This window comes from Pan troglodytes, chromosome 12 (genome assembly GCF_028858775.2).
Source record: "Pan troglodytes isolate AG18354 chromosome 12, NHGRI_mPanTro3-v2.0_pri, whole genome shotgun sequence".
NCBI lineage: Eukaryota > Metazoa > Chordata > Mammalia > Primates > Hominidae > Pan > Pan troglodytes.
The window spans coordinates 95,927,472-95,946,609 of record NC_072410.2 but is presented as its reverse complement, the minus strand read 5'-3'; the positions used below and the strand labels follow the sequence as shown (position 1 = coordinate 95,946,609).

General features: G+C 45.0%; 1 protein-coding gene across 3 annotated transcripts in view; it reads left to right on the top strand.

Annotated features, from left to right (window-relative positions):
• DPYSL5 (dihydropyrimidinase like 5) overlaps positions 1–19,138 on the top strand; it is a 102,668-nt gene that overhangs the window by 62,244 nt on the left and 21,286 nt on the right. For all 3 annotated transcript variants that reach the window (XM_003308916.6, XM_016948213.4, XM_016948214.3), the window contains exons 3-5: positions 15,126–15,284; positions 17,497–17,676; positions 18,495–18,563. In XM_003308916.6, coding sequence (XP_003308964.2) covers positions 15,126–15,284; positions 17,497–17,676; positions 18,495–18,563 — 408 coding nt within the window. The remainder of the gene's footprint in view (positions 1–15,125; positions 15,285–17,496; positions 17,677–18,494; positions 18,564–19,138) is intronic.

Below are 19,138 nucleotides of genomic sequence, written 5' to 3'. Positions count from 1 at the left end.
ACTCTACTGTTGGGAAGAATATGTATAGAAAGAGGAGAACATGATTAGGTAACCTGGGAAGCCACCTTTAAAAAAAAGGTATAATTAATGTTTGATAAGCTGCACATTTTAAAGTATACAGTTTGATACATTTTGACATATACATACATCATGAAGCCATCACAATATAATAAACATATCCACCATTCCTGAAAGTTTCTTTGTGTTCCTGTAATTTTCCCCCAGCTCTCACCCCAGGTTACCACTGTTTTATGTCACTATAGATTAGTTTGCATTTTCTACTATTTCTATATAAATGGAGCAATGCGATATGCATTCCTTTTTTGTCTGGTTTCTTTCGCTCAGTAGTATTAAGTTTTTGGCTGTTAAAGATAAAGCTACTGTGAACATTCATATACATATATTTGTGTGGACATAGGCTTTTATTTCCCTTGGGTAATTACCCGGAAGTGGAATTTGTCTGTTGTATGGTAGGTCTACATTTAGCTTTTTAAGAAATTGCCACCTGGTTTCCAAAGTGGTTGTAACAATTTTTTTTTCCCCCATCAGTAGTGACTCCATATCATTCCCACCACTTGTTGTGGTCAGTCTTTTTAATTTTAGCCATTCTAATAGGTGTGTAGTGGTATCTCAGTGTGGTTACAATGTGCATTTCCTTAGTGACTAGTGTTGAATGTCTTTACATGTGCCTATATGCCTTCTATATGTTTTCAGTGAAGTGTCTGCTCACACCTTTTACCCATGTTTTAGTAAGTTGTTGGCTTTTAAAAATCTGAATATAAGAGTTGTTTTCTTTTTTCTTTCTTCTTCTTTTTTTTTTTTTTTTTTTTTTTTTTTAGTAGAGACAGGGTTTCACCAGTTGGCCAGGCTGGTCTTGAATGATTGACCTCAGTTGATCTGCCCACCCTGGCCTCCCAAAGTGCTGGGATTACAGGAGTGAGCCACCACACCCAGCCCAAAAGTTGTTTATATAGTCTAATTACAAGCCATTTATTAGATATATGTTTTGCAAATTTTTCTCCCAGTCTGTTACTTACTTTTTCATTTTCTTAAGTGTTTTTTGAAGAGCAGTAGTTTTTAATTTTGAAGTCCAATTTATCAATTTTTTTATTTCTACTTCATGCTTTTTGTGCTATAATCAAGAAATTTTTTCAGAATCCAAGGTCTCTAAGATTTTCTCCTATGTTTTCTTTTAGAAGTTTGTAATTTTAGCTTTTACAGTTCAGTCTATGATCTGTTTTAAGTTAATTTTTATACATGGTATGTGGTATCTATGTTCAGTTTTTTTTTTTTTTTTTTTTGCAAATGGCTATCCAATTGTTCCAGAGCCATTTGTTGAAAAGATTATCCCTTGTCAAAAATCAATTGACCATACATGTGCCAGCCTATTTGTGGACTCTTCTCTTCTTTTGATCTGTTTGTCTATTTTTACACCAATACCACAGTCTCTTAATTATTGTAACTTTACAGTAAGTCTTGAAAGCGGGCAGTGTAGGTCTTCCAACTCTGTTCTTTTTCAAAGTTGTATGACTATTTTATGTCCTTGGAAGCAAATAGTTTAGTGCAGGCTGCAAATCAAAAACATAGAGAAACGAATGCATTAACCAAGCACTTGATCAACATTCTCAGTCCTAACATGGTCCCTTTCTGTTGGCTAAAAGTCAGGAATTTTCTTTAAAATTTTCTCAAGTTATTTGGAGGGAAAAATCTATGACATGATTATAAATATTGATGTAAATATATTGTCTTTGTATCATCCATGTCTAATTTAAAGTAAATTACAATGACATCAAGGGGAAGAGCGCATGCTTCCTCTTGCCTTAGATTTAGAGTTGGTGGAGAAGAGGGGTAGGCTGGGGGCTCCTGAAAGGACTAGATTGGGATTAAACTTTTCCTGGACTGAATCTAACCACTGAACCATCGCCCCACTCCCTTTCCCTCAGTCAGGTTTCCATTCTTTACAGAATCCTTTGTTACCGTCAGGCCTGGGCTGGAGCTTCTCTTTTCTGGTTTAGTGCCTTGATTCTCACACTGCCAGGCAAAACACACTCCAGGACTTAGGTTTAGGAGAGCACTTTGGCTCCCAATCTCAAAGCCCTAGACTTAGTGGCCATCAAAGAATATATTTTTCCCACGAGGTGGAAAATACAGTGCTCAAAATGGGGTGTGTTCAGCCCCTGAGGGGATCTGGGACCCCAGACCCCGAGCTGGTGCGTGGCAGCACATGGTTCTCACAGGACCTGAGGTTAGGCGTCCATCCCCCAACCCCTCTGCAATCGGGATGCCCCTGAGCTGTCAGGTCCAGACCTCAGGCCCACCCATCAGAGCACTTCCACACCCATTCATCACTTATTTTGATCTTTGAAGGCCTGGACCTCAGGCCTACCCATCAGAGCACTTCCACACCCATTCATCACTTATTTTGATCTTTGAAGGCCCCTCGGGCAGATCTTATCATCCTTCCTTTGCAGGCAGAAAGCAGGGTCCCAGAGAGGTGAAATAACTTGCCAAGCTAACAAGGGCAGGGCAGGCCTGTCTGCCGCCCATTGACTCACAGCCCCCGTTCCTGGAAACCACGTTTCCAGGGCGGCCTCTCGTCAGCTTTATGGCACAGTCACACCTTAGCTTTGGGACTAAAATGAGGGTCTTGCCACGTTGAGGCAGCTGAAGGATGGAGAAAGCGGAGTTACATGTGTCTTATTGCTCTCTGGCATCCGTGGGTAGCCTGGATGTTTAATAAACATCATCATGGCCTGCTGGCCTGTAAACGTCCCTTTTTGGGGTTAGAAGGGGCTTTGCTAAGGATGTGGGTGACAAAGGGCCTCTCAGTGTGGCTCTGTTTCAGAGCGGCTCTCCGGAAGCTGGCAGCCACATTCCCTATGCCACACAGCTCCTCTGAGGAGCCTCTCCAGTCTCCATGGAAACCGCATGTCGGGAGCCAGCCGGCTCCGTACTGTGGCTTTGTATTAAACACAATGAATTTAAATTGGATGCTCGGCAGTGAAGATAATCATTCTGGATTAGAGAGAAGCCTGGAGCTCCTCATTTCATCATTTTACATGTTGGCACAATTCTCAGTTTTCGCCCTGTAATTCAAGCCCAAGCCGCACTTACCCCTCTGTTTCTAAGCTGCAGTTAGGTCCGATTTCACTTGGGTTTTTCTGCATTCTTTGAGGAATCTTGGAGCTGGGGAGCCCCTCCGTCAGGCCAGGGCTACTCCAGCATTGTGTAAAGGAAACCAGGGGGCTCTAGAGTCTGGCTATGTGATTTTCTCAGGCCCCAGTTTTCTTATCTGTAAAATGAGAGGAGTAACCCCTCCCCTAGAGTTATTTTAAAAAGTATTTATTGTGTAAACTACATGCAACATAAAATTTACCGTTTTGACTGTTTTTAAGTGTATGGTTCTTTGGCATGAAGTACATTCGCATTGTTGTGCAACCATCAGCACTGCCCACCTCCAAAACGTTTTCATCTTCCCCACTGGCTCTCTATTGAGGGTGAATGAATAAGAAGTTCCCATTAAACAGTGATTCCCCATTCCTCCCTCCCCTAGTCCATGGCAATCACCATCTTATTTTCTGTCTCTGAATTTGACTACTCCAGGTCCCTCATATCAATGGAATCATTCTGTATTTGTTGTTTTGTGACTGGATTGTTTCACTTAGCATAAGGTCCTCAAGATTCATTCATGTTGCAGCGGGTGTCAGAATGTCCTACCTTTTTAAGGCTGAATAATACTCCATTGTATGTAGATACCACATTTTGCTTCTCCATTCATCTGTCTATGGATACCTAGGTTGCTACCACCTTTTAGCTGCTGTGAATGCTATGAACATGGGTGTACAAATACCTATTTGAGTTCCTGCTTTCCATTACAGAGTCATTTTGAGAATCAAGTAAGATAATAAATATTAACAACATTGCAATAGTAGGCTGTCAGTAAATGTTAATTTCTTTCCTGAAAGTGTGTTAAACCCAGGAGCTAATGCCACAGTGGCCTGATGACTTCAGTGAGAGTGATGTCACTTTTGCTAGCAGGCTGCTTCTGTATCCCTGGGACTCGCTGATCTGCCATGTCTGGGAATTCACCCAATTCATTCCAGGGCTTAAAGGAAATGTCTTCAGCATGGAAATGTGCCTTGTGTCTCACCATAAAAACCATGCATGCTTTTACATTTCTCTCACCAGTGGGTGTTCATGTATTTCTAGTTCCAACATGTAAAAAAAAAAAAAAAAAGTGTTAGAGCTGATATATATACTAACTTATCAGTGTTCTATTTTAAGTACACCCTCTGGGAGACCCTGAAGCCAGGGTGGGATCACCCAGGCTGGGAGGTTCTGTGCCGAGTTACTATTTCAGCAGCAGCATCAGACCGGTTTCCAGTATTACAGAAGAATCTGGGATATGGAATAAAAATACCTGGATCGCAGCCTTGGCTGGTCTCTCAAAAACTGACAAGATGACCATGTCTGTTTCACATGGCTGTGAAGATTAGATGGGAGAGTACCTCGCTGCGCTGATGCAGGAGGCAGAAAGGGACCAGGTCTTTGGGCTGGTCTGCACTCTTCCGGTAGATTCTCTCTGGGTCTAGTTTCATCCAAGAGCCTTCTATAAGGGAGCGCCCCCTTGCTGCTTTGAAGTCCTCCAGGGGTGAGAATTGCAGACCTCGGAACCATCTTTCCCTGGGGGGTCCTCTAGTCTTTCCAGGCGTTGCTGGGGCAGCCCTGGAGCCAGTGCCCCTTTGTACTTAGGAATTTGTGACAGAAGGGAAGGAGGGGCAGGGGCTTTTGCACAGCCTCCTGACCCATGCATGACCTGGCTGCTCCCTACAGCTTACCAATCAGCCTGTTCTTTATTGATGAGGCCGAAGGGAGGAGGGGAAGCAGGGATTTCACACAGAATCACAGACCTTTCTCTCACTTCTCAGCAGTGGCTGCTGGCAGTGTGGGGTGCGCCTGGGATCTGTCCACCTGTTAAGCAGGAGCCAGGGCAGGCTGAAATCAGGGCTTCCTGAACAGATGTGTTCTTTGTCCCTGGGACAAGAAAGGTCCCTGGGCTACTCACCTATGGGGAGCAGGAACTCAGGACTCCCAGGGAGGGCCTGCATCTTAACCTCTAAGGGGAACTCACCTCTTCTTGAAGCCAGTGAGCCCAGGAAGTTTCTGTGCCTTGGTAAGAGGCTTTGCTTGGCTTCCATAACCCCATACCCCCGGGCTTCCTCCTACTTCTTTGCAATTCCTTCCCAGTCTCCTTCCTGGTCTTGTCTTAACCTTGATGCTCTCCTATGCTGTGGCCTCTCAGGGTCCTATTCCAGAGTGTCTCTTCCTCTTACCCACCCTCTCCTCCTATGTAATCTGTTACTGATGACTCCCATTTACAGCTGCAGCCCAGCCACCTCTGTGCACCTCCTTACTGGACATTGTGCCTTGGATACCCCAAAGCCTAACCTAACATGCTCCGTGTCCTCCATACAACCCCACTCCTCTTCCAGGGATACCTCCTGTAGGGAATGGTACCCCATCCACCCAAGCCAGGCCTACTTGCTAAAGACCAGGGGACTCCTCAGGGATACAGCCAGAAACCAAATCCAGGTCTGTCAGGCTCCAGAGTTCAGGCTTCTCCCACCATTGCCCTGCCTCCACAGACCATCGGAGAATTGAACTGCATTTCTAACAAACCGAATAATGCAAATGTCGCTCTGAGCTCCAAACCAAACTCAGCATGCCCTGGTACCCCTTCCCATTTTGTGGCTATGCTGGACTTCTGCCTGGACCCCTTTGTCGGCCATCCCTGACCCCTGGGCTCCCAGCCCCTCAGCTCTTCCAGAGTGCTTTCTGTGCCCCAGCTCCTGGTTCAGAGTGGGCCCATTACAGCAGCATGGTAACTTCAGCCAAGCCCTGTTACTGCCTCTCTGGTTGACTCTGCGGTGCATTTTCCAAATGGTTTTCCTAAGCCTCACCTTGGCTCAGACCAACACTCCTGATTTCCCCCAAAACCTTCCATCTGGGATTTTGGTTTTATTTCCTGTTCTGCTAAGAAGTCTGGGACAAAGGACCTGTGCTTCCTCAGCTCTCCTCCCAGTCTCCTCTGATCACCTCCATCTTTAGCCACCCCTCTCCTGAATGAATGGGAAGAAGGTCCCTCCAGCCTAATAGATGAGAATATGAGCCCTCAGTTTCCTCATCTGAACAATGAGGATAATAATGGCCCCTATTTGGGGGAGAATTAAACTAGCACAGGAAGTGCTTGATGATGTTAATTATTAGCAATTTTCATCAACACTTGAATGTCTCTTAATCAGCTCTATCTCCATGTGTCTAAAAATTCCCTTCCCCCTAAATTTGATTTTCTCTCTCCTGATGCCGTTTTTTCAGTCACCCAAGCATAAAACCTCCCCCGTTATTTATTTTCACCTCCTCGTCTGTCATCAAAGCTTGCTGCTTCTTCCAAGAAACATGAATCACATATGTCTCTTCCAACCCAGCCTCCAGTCAGGTCCATCATCCCAACACTGCCCTTGAGCTTGCACACTACAGCCAGAGTAATGTTGCAAAGTCCAGTGTTCATGTTCTTCCTCTGCCCAGAGCCTGCTTGTAGCTGCACGTGGCTTACAGCAGAGATCAAGTGCATCCCAGCTCCCCCGACAGCCTCCCATCCTGGGCCAGACATGTCCAGGGATGGTAGTGTGGCCTGACTCCTCTCTGTAAATGTGCTCCTAAACTTCACACTCCCTAAACTCCCTCACTACCACCACCTCCACCCACACAAGTTGACAAACTTTGCCGATGTGATGGAATCAGATTAATCAAAGTCCCCACAGTTTGGTCCTAATCAGACCTGCCTCAGCCTGAACCTCAGCCTGTTCTCTGTCTTCCAACTGTGCCCCCGACTTTGCTACACCATTTCCTACCTTGGAGCATCCTGGCCTGGTCAAGTCATGCCTATCCACTGCTCACAGCCTTCCTATCCTAACATGACCTTTCCTTCCACTGGGCTGCTTTTGCACTTGCTGCTCTCCATCCGCATCGAGGAATACTATCTCTTGCTGCCTTGTAGTCTCATAGTATTTTGAAGTCATTTCTGTTAAAACTGAACTTTTCTCCTTTCCTGTTTCCCAGCTGGACTCTAAGCTCCTTAAGATGCTTACATTTCTTCTTCTGGAGCATCTGATACACATAATAGAGGGCACATAGTGTGCGCATTAGTGCTACCTACAAATTATGCTTCTTGTTCCTCATGAATATTTACTGGGCTTCTACTATGTGCAGGCACTGGGCTAGGTGCCTTATATGCTGTATGTCATTTAATTCTCCTAGTAACTCCACGAGGGAGGTATTACTATCTCCGTTTTACAAATGGAGAAACAGAGCTCAAGGAGATTAAGTAAGTTGCTGAAGATCTTACAACTAATAAGTGATGGAGCTGGAATTTAAACGTGGATCTGCCTGCCTGAATGTCTGATTCTTGTCAGGATACGTGAGAGCAAAGTAAGGTCAGGAAGTGGGACCATGCCCTGGATGATGTGGTAAAGGCTGTAGACCCAGAAGGTAGGAGTGGAAAGTAAAAGGAAGTTTAGGAGTGCAATCAATTAAAAATGTGCTATTTAGGGAAAAACCTGTCAGCTTCAGGATGAGCTCAACAGGCTGCAAATTATCAGTCAAGATAAGGCCTGAGGGCTGTTTGTAGCCAGAGGGACAGAGAGTGGGGCCTCGGAGAACAAATCATGCATCTCTCTGATGCCCTGGAAGAGGCTGTTTTCTTAAGGAGTATTTGACAGAAGGTGCTGGGGTTGGGTGTGGGGTTGGGGGGTGGCGCAAAGAGGATGGAGTGGTGGTCAGCATGCAAGCTGCCTGGAAGGGGATCATCAGAGAAAGGGTCAAGTGGTCAAGTGTCCTCAGCAACCCCCCACCCATGTGAATTAGCTGAGTTGACAATGAAGCCCAGTGTAAGGCCTGATCCCCCTACATCAGGCCAACGCAGGTGATAAGCTGATGGCTGGACTGGCCACATAATTTGCAGGGCCTAGTGCAAAAGGAAAATATGAGACTCCTTGTTTAAAAATTATTAAGAATTTCCAGATGGTGACAGCAGAACATTAAAACAAGCACAGAATGGCCGGGCTCAGTGACTCACGCTTGTAATCCCAGCACTTTGAGAGGCCGAGGCAGACAGATCACCTGAGGTCAGGAGTTCGAGACCAGCCTGGCCAACATGGTGAAATCCCATCTTTACTAAAAATGCAAAAAATTAGCCAGGCATGATGGCACACGCCTGTAGTTCCAGCTACTTGGGAGGCTGGGGCACGAGAATCTCTTGAACCTGGGAGGCGGAGGTTTCAGTAGCCGAGATCATGCCACTGCACTCCAGCCTGGGTGACAGAGCAAGAGTCTGTCTCAAAAAAAAAAAAAAAAAAGCAAGTGCAGAGCCCTTCTAAATGTAGGGCCTTGTGCAGCTGCATGGGCGACATGCCCATGGAGCTGGGCCTGGACGGTGGGCTTGTGATTCAGAATGGGAAAGGTGTTTCCTGCGTGCCAGGCATGGTTCCAGGTACCATACATGCATCATCTCACTTGATGAAATGCTTGGACCCTTTTTGGGGGTTGCTCACATCCCATGGTGATGTTCAGAGCTTGCTTTCCAGAGGGCCAATAAGTAGCCAACAGAACGCTGAAGGTGAAGGAGGTTACCATGAGCAATAGAGAAACTACCGAGCTGGTTATTTTTTTTCTCTGGTACTTCGGGAGGATGTGAATAAAAGATGGAAGATAATTTTAATGTGAAAAGAAAAGGAAGTGGTTTAGCAATTCCAAGAGAGGCAGATCCATCCGAACAAATGATAGCTTTTCCAGCAGCATTAAGAGCTGCAGACATGTTTGCATCGTGCTTACCAGTTTACAGAGCACATCCACTCGTCATTTGATTCTTAGTGCAGTGTTGTTCCCTCTATAAAGATTCAGTTGGCCTTAATCTATATACATACCAGTAATAGTAGATCCTGCTTTTCTGATTCCAGTCACCTCCTCAAACATACACCCCTTTTCCATGCATATTTTCGTATGAAGATATGCTCTAGGAAGTCTCTCCCCTTTCCTCAATGAAAAATTCCATGAATTGGCTGTAGCCCAAGTGCCTTCTCAATAGCAGAGCGCAAAGTTTGTGCCTTGACCAATTGGTTCTTGGCCTTGAAGCAAGAGAACCAAATCTTGTGGGCAGGGTTGCTGGGGAGCAATTGCTGCAGGAAATTCAGCAAAACATATTGGAGCGGCAGGGCAGTCCTGTAGAAGATGGTAAGAGAGTGACTCTTCAAAGGTCTTTGTCCTGATAAAGCTGGAAGTGACCAACGCATTGTTCTCTCCAATGCTGTGATGTCAGCAAATAAATCTTATCTGAAGGGCCACAAGTATCTGAAATGTCTTTCCAACTTGCTGAGCAGGACCCTGGTCAATATGGAGACCCCCATGAGCCCCACGGTGGTCTGATGAACTTCTGAAGTATAAAGATGGTGTTTATAAAAGGTTTAGGCTGAGTTCTAGTACAGGTTCCTGCACCTTGCCAAGTGTATGCCTGGAAACTGTGTCATAAAATGGATTACCATTAAATATACTGAGTTTTCTTAGGGAACAAATGAGCATCAAATAAATCCAGCTTTACCCAGTAGTATGTTATAAATGTCAAAAACAAAATAATAGCGACACTTTGAAATTGTAAAATGATGTTTCGTATTCTTCCAAATAATATATAATGGTGCAGTGTCTGTTGGTTAAACAAATGATCCTAATGTCTCTGTTAATTTAATAGTGAGAGATGTCAGGATAAAAAACAAATTTCCACCTATACAATGGGAAATGCTTAGCTGGACAGATTTTTTTAAACGTTTATATTTTTAAAAATAAGGGCTTGGGTTGATAAATGGGCACTTTTGGTCAGCCACCAGGCTCAAGGAGGCTGTTGTGAGATCGGCTGTTCCATGATCAGGTCTGGAATAGTTGGAGATGAGGATGTTCTACAAAGCTGCAATTCTGCTTCCTGGCAGTGTCCACCTAGAATGTGGTCTCTGCTCATATGCATTCAAGAATGCTCAAGCACTGTGTGAAGTTGTAAATGTCCATGAACTTGGAAATGCATTCATACATGGAGGCATGTTTATACAATGAATCAATTAAAAGGAATGAAATAAATCTACATAAATAAATCTTAAAGATAATATTGAGTACATGAAAGCAAGTTGCAAAAGAATATAGACAGTATGATAGATATTATTTGTATAATTTTTTTAATTGTATAAATTTTGTATAAATTTTTAAATGTTATGTGTTTACATAGTAAAAGCATAAAAACATAGATGAGAGGAATGTATGCCATCTTCAGGGAAGAGAGGGATGGGAATAGGATGGAGGGCTTTAGTTGTATCAGAAATATTTCTTTTTTTTTTTTTTTTAAAGCATCTGAGGTAAACATGGCAAAAATGTTAACATCTGTTAAGTTTGAGTAATGGAAATATGGGTATATGTTTTATTATTTTCTGTATTTTACTCTGTTTGAAATATTTCATAACTTTAAAATATTTTAAACACATTAAGAATGGCTAAAATTTTAAATACTGCAGTTTTAACTTCCTCCAAATTTATTCTGAAGTGTACATTATAAAACTCATATATTCTGTTAAATTTTGGAAAAGTAGAAAAAATAAATTCCTCAGAATCTCATCACTCAAAAATAACCATTGTTGGCCAGGCGTGGTGGCTCACGTCGATAACCGCAGCATTTTGGGAGACTGAGGCAGGCAGATCACTTGAGGTCAAGAGGTCAAGACCAGTCTGGCCAACATGGTGAAACACCATCTGTACTAAAAATACAAAATTAACCGGGCATTATGGCAGGTGCCTGTAATCTCAGCTACTCAGGAGGCTGAGGCAGGAGAATCACTTGAACTCGGGAGGCGGAGGTTGCAGTGAGCCAAGATTGCACCACTGCACTCCAGCCTGGGCCACAGAGAAAGACTGTGTCTCAAACAAACAAACCATTGTTAATATTTTGGTCTATTTCCTTGCATTTTTATTTCTTGTGTGGGGAGTATGTGTGTTTAAACATGGTTCCGAGCATTTTGAATCAAGTCTTTTTCACTCATTACAGTATAAAACTTTTTCCGTGTTATGACAGCCTTCGTGAACATCATTTTTTTTAATATAAAGTTTCACATTTAATTTGGTCATGAATTCATAAATACATAAGTATTTTGTACACAATGTGCTTCCTTGTATTGTTTGTATTATAACACATTTTAAATAGGGACCTTTGACAGGGCAGAAGCATGAAAGGACACCAACCACGAGCAACACACTATACTATGGCTGTCCTGTGTCACATGCTATTTGGCCCGGGGATATAGCAAAACCTAACGTAACTAAACAAAAAAAACCCCAATTATTTCATGTTGTCAGGAAGCTTACTTTAAAAGAATAGCTTGGCCTGGCGTGATGGCTCACGCCTGTAATCCCAGCACTTTGGGAGGTCGAGGTGGATCACCTGAGGTCAGGAGTTCGAGACCAGCCTGACCAACATGGTGAAACCCCGTCTCTAGTGAACATCATTTTTATTGGCTTCCATTAAAGATCTTCTGCAGCGTACTTAACCAACACCATTTTTTGTGTAAAAAGTCATGAGCATTCAGCAATCACATGTTCTTAAACATCATCCTTTTGAAAGCCTCGGGAACACAATTGGGCTGTGCCTTGCTGCCAATTTCTACAAGGCTGTTTTGTGGGGGATGACACTAAAAAGGTCTGTCACATCTGTGATATCACTTTCCTGTGCAAACAGAGCTTGTCAGCATTCATCCTGTGGGTTGGAATGGTACATATTCAAAAAGCCAACTCTGTGTATGTCTTGCCTAAGAGGAAACAAGTGCTTGAACATCAGTGTGTGGTGTGGGCTTGCGAGCCTGCAGCTGGGGGAGAGTTTGCTGATCCAGTGAAACTCTTGTTTTGAGGCCTTGGGGTAACAACGGTAATAATTATTCCAGATACTTATGTGCATGCCCCTCCCAGCTCATAGATGCTCTCACATCCATTGCCACCTGACCCTCTGGGGACCCCTGAGAAGTAAGGTGCAGGTCAGGGGGCACGTGGCTGCTCCTAGATTACAACCAACACGTGGGAAAGTCAAGACCACCTCCTATGCTTCCAACTCCTTCCTGAACCCTTTTCAGTTCCTGTCCTTAGACCCAGGCAAAAGGGGCCTCTTCCCAGGGCTCTGGACTTTAGGGTCCTCTTCGGGCCCTCCAACAACTTGTACCCCTGCCCCATAGGTCTGGGGATTGTGTCTACCCAGACCCCACTCACCCATTCCTAAACTACACTCTGTGTCCCTGGAATTCCCTGAGAAACATCCCTGAGCATTGCAGAGCCTACAAAACCCCGAATCTCTCCTCCTGGGGGACAGACCACCAATGTGTGCATACCAGGCTCAAGGGCAGCATTTTTGCAGAAGGTGGACAGAGCTTAGGTCTGCAGCCTGCAGGATCAATTCAGGATAGGCGCGTGTGGGCTGGGGGCAGGCACAGAGGCTGAGGCCAACTATCCCTGAAGTGTAGCTCAGAATTTTAAGGAACTCGAGGATTCTAAGGGCCAGGCCCTTTTGGCCTTTATGAAGATGTATTTGACAGAGTAGGAGGATAGAGTATATTCTGTGTAATGGTTTTTTAGCTTGATCTAACTTTTGAGTGTTTAGAGAACCAGCACATGATCCTCCTTTTCTCCTCTTGCCCTGGGACCCACAGTATGAGGACTGGTCCTGACTCTTTTATCTCACTGTGCTGTTTCCAGGTTCCTCTTTTCCTATCCAAGCCTGCAGAGGTACTGTGGGGGTGCAAAGGAAAGCAATCTAGAGCCACAGAAAAATGAAACAATTTAGTGTGTAAAGCTCCAATATACACCCCCACGTGCACGTGTAAAAGCAAGAGATGCATTTCAGGACAAAATAGAGTACAACCACCTGCTGTGAGGATGAATCAGCCTGGCACGATCCAGCAAAATCGGAAATAGAAGCCTGCTAGTAAAGCTACAATCTGCACTGCTCTCCTTCTCCCGGTTCCTCTGCCGCCCCCATCACAGCTCCTGCAGGTGCCACAGAACTACCACCCTCTGTTGGTTGCTTTAAGCTGTGCAAGCAGTCAAACCACTGAGTTCCCCAGGACGACTGGGAACATTCTCGCTGGCCCAGCCTGCGTCATGGAACATCAAGGTTGTGAGAGTTTTCATTTTAATTGCTGTTGGGCCACTGAGCTAATTTTTTTTCAGTCCCTTATTCCCCAGCAATATTTTTCATTTGTGATCAAGGATTTAACTGAATAGCGAAGCATGAAACCATTAAGACAATTTCATGGAGCTCTTTTTCTCCCCTACAGAAAACAGATAAACACCTAAATTCTGGCTGGGTGCAGTGGTTCATGCCTGCAGTCCCAGCACTTTGCAAGGCCAAGGTGGGAGGATCACTTGAGCCCAGGAGTTTGAGGCTGCAGTGTGCTATGATTGCACCACTGTACTCCAGCCTGGGCAACAGAGTGAGACCCAGTCTCAAACAAAAACCTAAGTTCTGAGTAACTAAACACACATGTTAGGACAACACTTTACCACATCTGTTCCATAAGCAATGTTTTACTTAACCTTCACAACTACCCAACAAGGAAGCCACCCTATTGTGTAGGTAAAGACTTTGCATCCAGAGAAGTTAAGTAACCTGGCAGAGGTTATTCCAACCACGAGGGAGCAGAGCAGGGACTTGAACGTGGAGCCGTGAAGCACTGTAAGGACTCAAACCATTTTTCACCAGAAAAAGAGTCACTTTGTCTTAGAGCCCTCACAAAGACTCTCATGTTAGGGACTCTCAATTATTTAATTTAATTTATTTATTTATTTTGAGACAGTTTCACCCTTGTTGCCCAGGCTGGAGTGCAATGCCGCAATCTTGGCTCACTGAGACCTCCACCTCCCAGGTTCAAGCGATTCTCCTGCCTCAGCTTCCCAAGTAGTTGTGATTACAGGCACCCACCATCACACCCAGCTAATTTCTGTATTTTTGTAGAGACAGGGCTTCACCATGTTGGCCAGGCTCATCTTGAACTCTTGACCTCAAGTGATCCACCCACCTCAGCCTCCCAAAGTACTAGGATTACAGGTGTGAGCCACTGCACCCACTCTCACTTATTTAAATTCTATTTTAAGTTTTGTTTGGGAACAACACATTAGCCTGAAATAGCCTTTGATCGATGCTAGTTTTGGAAGTTCACAGAAGTCCCCTGATGAAATTCACTTTTAAAAAGTTGAGTGGGGGAATCTCTAATACAGATTTAGTCATTTTTCCTGGGGGTTCACTCTATGATTGCGAGTGAGGCTTTTTAACAATTTCTTTTTAAAGTGGTATCTTGCGGAGTTGTGAATAGGATCAGTTTTCACTGATAAATCACACATGCATCTAAAAAATGCCTGTCTCAAACAAGATAGATGCAAATGAAGCCCCTATGCTTAGAAAAACTGAAGACAAAGACCCTGAGGTTGAAGATGCGTGCAAAATGTTTGAACAAAATTGCTTCATGAAATTTGAGAGCATAAAACAAAACAATGTATCCAAATTAACATTTTATATATCGTGGTTCAAATATACGTGTGTAACTAAGTAAATGATATAAACAGACATTTGATTATGCCATCAATATTATGTTATTATATGATACAACACTATATTATGTTATATATTACATGCAGACATTTGATCATGTTATCTATAGAGTCAATTGGCTAAAAATCGTCTGGGGAGAGAATCTCCTCATTGGGAAGATAGGCCTTAGGTCTGGTGACCCACGATGTGGTTTTTCCAGCGCGCCAAGCTGAAACCCTGGCTGAGGAAGAAGCAGGTTTGGGGACCCGTGGTCATGATGAAGGTCGCGCTGGCTCTTGCACCTCCACATGGCTCTTTACAGTTTCCCAAACCTCGCTGCCCTTGGTCCTCACAGCCTCTTGTGAGGCAGGGCCTGTCTTTGAATGGACCATGAGGACCATGTCTCACCACATCATTGACTCGGGGGCAGACAGGGCTGTGACAAGACTGCCTTTTCCCATCTTCCCAGGCAGCACTCGTCGGAGGCACCACCATGATCATCGGCCATGTCCTGCCCGACAAGGAGACCTCCCTTGTGGACGCTTATGAGAAGTGCCGGGGTCTGGCCGACCCCAAGGTCTGCTGTGACTACGCCCTCCACGTGGGGATCACCTGGTGGGCACCCAAGGTAACAGTGCTGGTGGGATCCCAGAAGAAGGCACAAGTGGTCTTGTAGGCAGAGGGGCTGGTTGGGGTGCAGTGCCTCCTGCTTGTGTGGGGCACCCCTCCCACTACCATCCTAGCTCCCCACGATGCCAAAAGAAAACACACTTGGGATTCCATAAGGGGAGCGGGTGGGCCTGTGCTGCTTAACTTAATGAGCCATTTTCCGGCAGGCACAGAGAGGCCAAGGCCAGAGCCCAGGACTTGGGGATGCAGTTTCATTGCTCTGACCATGAGGCTCTTACCGTCTCGTGTGAATGTGGGGCACCACTGACAGGTCATGGGCAGTGCTGCTGAGCAGAGGCCTGAGCAGGGCTCAGGTGCAGAGGATCATATCCCATATCCTATGTGTACTGAGAGTCCACCACACTGCGCTGAGGTCTCCGAACTGAGGCTCCCATCCTGCCTCAGTACTGTCTGGAATGAAAGGAAGGTGGTATGCTTTTTTCCTACTGGGGGCCCAGCTTCTGCTCTGAGAAGCATCGAGGCTGTCCTGGTCTGTGACTGAGGCTGGCGCCCCCTGAGCCTTTCTCAGTTCAGCCTCTGTGCCTCCTTTGTGTCTGTGCCCCTGGCCTCTGGCTTTCCTGTCCTCCCCCTGCCCAGGCCCCAGGGTCAGAGTCCAGACTCCTCTACCCGGATTCCCACTTCCTTGCTCTTCCTAATCTACAGGCATTTCGATTTGGCTTTGTTTCTGGGGTTTTTCTGCTTATTTGCCCAGGGTAGCAGTCTGGATATTCATTCTTTCATCAATTATTTATTAAGCCCCATGTACCAGTACTTTGGTGGGTGCCCCAGAATCATAAAAATAATAAGCATTATTAGTTTTACCAACTTAGGAACTGCCTCTTCATTTTCCGTCAAAAACCCACTTGTAACTGCTGCTAATCAGAGTGTATATTCAGGGCAGCTTGAATCTATGCTCCCAGGTGGCCATCCTCAAGCTTTGAGCTCGAATAAACTCTGTTCTTAATCATAAAAAAAAAAAAAAGAAGTTTTACGAAGTTCTTCAGTTGCAGGCCCTGGTATAAAGGGCCTAACACCCTTCTGAGATGATAATCTAAAGCCTCACTATATTTCTGCCCTCGGGTCTTAGCCTTGAGCTGGGGGCTCACCCGGTTTCTTCATTATTTCTGACCTGGCACTTATAGAACTCCTCCTCCCGGTTCTGGGCCAGAGGTGCAGATCACGCTGAATGTCAGCCATTCCTTATCTCAAATGGGGGTCTCCTTTTTGGACACTCTTCTGGGTGAGGGGCCTGTACCTCTAAGCCACTCTCTACTTCCCCTGGAGCTGGCCTAGAATAGAGGGTCTGCTCAGGTTCCCAGCAGCACAGAAGCCAGGCCAACCCTCCCTAATCTCCCGGAGCTTATGGTGACTTTCATGCATCAGGAATTTAAAATTCTGTTTTATAATAATCAAATAAATGTTTCTAATTATAGATGTCAAAAATAGAAAAGAAAGGAAGTACATAATCCAGTAACCCCCAACACCATCCCTGCTGTTAAACTTCTTTCTTTCCCATCTTTTTTCATCCATGCTTTCACAGAGTAGCTATTTTGCATAGGTGTGAGCATTTTCTATTTTGCCATGAAGTTCATGAACCAGCAATATAATGGCCACTTAATATTCTACCAAGTGGATGAACCTGAACTTATTTTCCTGTTTTCAGGCCAATGTTGCTTCCATGTTTTTCCTAGTACAAATAATGTTGTTAGGAATATCCTAACTCTCATAACTTTGTTCATGTTTGGCTTTGTTCCTAAATTCGGTTTTCCCAGGACCTCTGGATTTTTAGCATTAGTATGCCTTCTTTGTAATGCCAGGGAACAGCCCACAGAAATTAAAATCATTATTCCTGTGTTTACCATTAAGGCTGGTTTGGAGACAGACATAGGGGACAGGCCTAAGTGATAGGAGAAACGTGCCTATAAGGTAACAATGTGGCTCCTAAACTGTGTCATGTTGACAATTTTCACAGTACTTCCGCATCCATCTACTCAGGTGACCTCACAGCAGCCTGTGGGGTGGGAGGAAAGTGAGATAGAGAGGTGTGGGGGGTCAACCGACAGACTGAGCTGGGGCAGGCCCCACATCTCCCCCATGCTGGGCCGGTGCCTGCCAGTCGGCCTCTTGGGTGTCTGCCCTCACGCAGCATTGCCTTTCTACTTGTTCTCCAGGTGAAAGCAGAAATGGAGACACTGGTGAGGGAGAAGGGTGTCAACTCGTTCCAGATGTTCATGACCTACAAGGACCTGTACATGCTTCGAGACAGTGAGCTGTACCAAGTGTTGCACGCTTGCAAGGACATTGGGGCAATCGCCCGCGTCCATGCTGAAAATGGGGAGCTTGTGGCCGAGGCAAGTCTGCAGCCAAGAATATTGGATGGAGGGACACCAGTGGAGACAGTTCTCAGGGGATTCCTGACCACCCGTCACTGATCCCACAGGATTCAGACAAAATCAGTTGTTAAAGTGTGAGGTGTGGACACCCCGGCTGTCAGATCTTGGTCAGAAAATCCAAACTTTACTACTGTCTGTAAAAAACAAATCTCTTTTTATGGTTCAAAAAGGCTTCTGAGTCTTAGGTGATGATGTCTTAATTCTAATGATATGAGATTTAAATTCCATTATAGCAGAGAATTTGGAGCACCTCTCAGACATATTTTTAATGAGATTTGATATACAGAATAAATAAGAATCCGCTTTCCATTTGGCCTCTTCAGAGGATCTGAGACATTAAAGAGATCTATTCATGGCACCAGGAAGGATAAGCCTCTGGTGCATTCTCCTAGGTCTTGGGGTAAGGGCTAGCCTAGGAGTTGCTGGAAGCTAGAGCTTAGTCTCGATTTCCAGAGAGGGAGTTCTGAGTTTGAAATCAGTAAAGAGTGCTTCTCTTTGGTGTCCCAGGCCTGTTGCTGGTTATAATACTTAACTGTATTTTTAAGAGAACAAGATATGTTCAGTCATTATGAAGTGAGAATCAGGAGAGCCCCACTGCATGGGCGGCCTGTGCATGCTCTGCCTTCTTTAGAAGACGAACACTGCAGAAGTGAGAAAAGAAGCAAGCCTATTGAAACAGGCGGTGTCTAGCATATTTCACTGTCCCTTGGGTTCAGTATTTTCTTACACGGTGTCTCTGTGATTCTATCCATTTTCTTTCTCTTGCTGTTATCCAGGGTGCTAAGGAGGCACTGGATTTGGGGATCACAGGCCCAGAAGGAATCGAGATCAGCCGTCCAGAGGAGGTGAGAAACACTTCCTGTAGCCTTTGTCAGCGTCTCTCATGTAGATTGACAGAATCTTCCAGGATGGAGGAGACATCAAACATACAAATTAGCCAGGCACAAGGGCTCATGTCTGTAATCCCAACATTTGGGAGGCTGAGGTGGGTGGATGGCTTGAACCCAGGAATTTAAGACCAGCCTGGGCAACATGGTGAAACTCCATCTCTACTAAAAATACAAAAAAAATTAGCTGGGCATAGTGGCGCATGCCTGTAGTCCCAGCTAACTACTTGGGAGGCTGAGGCAGGAGGATCACCTGAGCCCAGGAGGTTGAGGCTGCAGTGAGCCGTGATGATGCCACTGCAATCCAGCCAAGGTGATAGAGTGTATATATATATATATATACATACACACACACACATACATATATATACGCACACACGCACACACACATACGTGTGTGTGTGTGTGTGTGTGTGTATAGCATCATTTTCTCCACTGGTGAAATTTCCATTTGATTCTGATTTCAAGGATCTAGGGGAGACAATGTCAGCACACCTGGGGTTGCTGTGCCCAAAACTGAATCAAGAGACAAA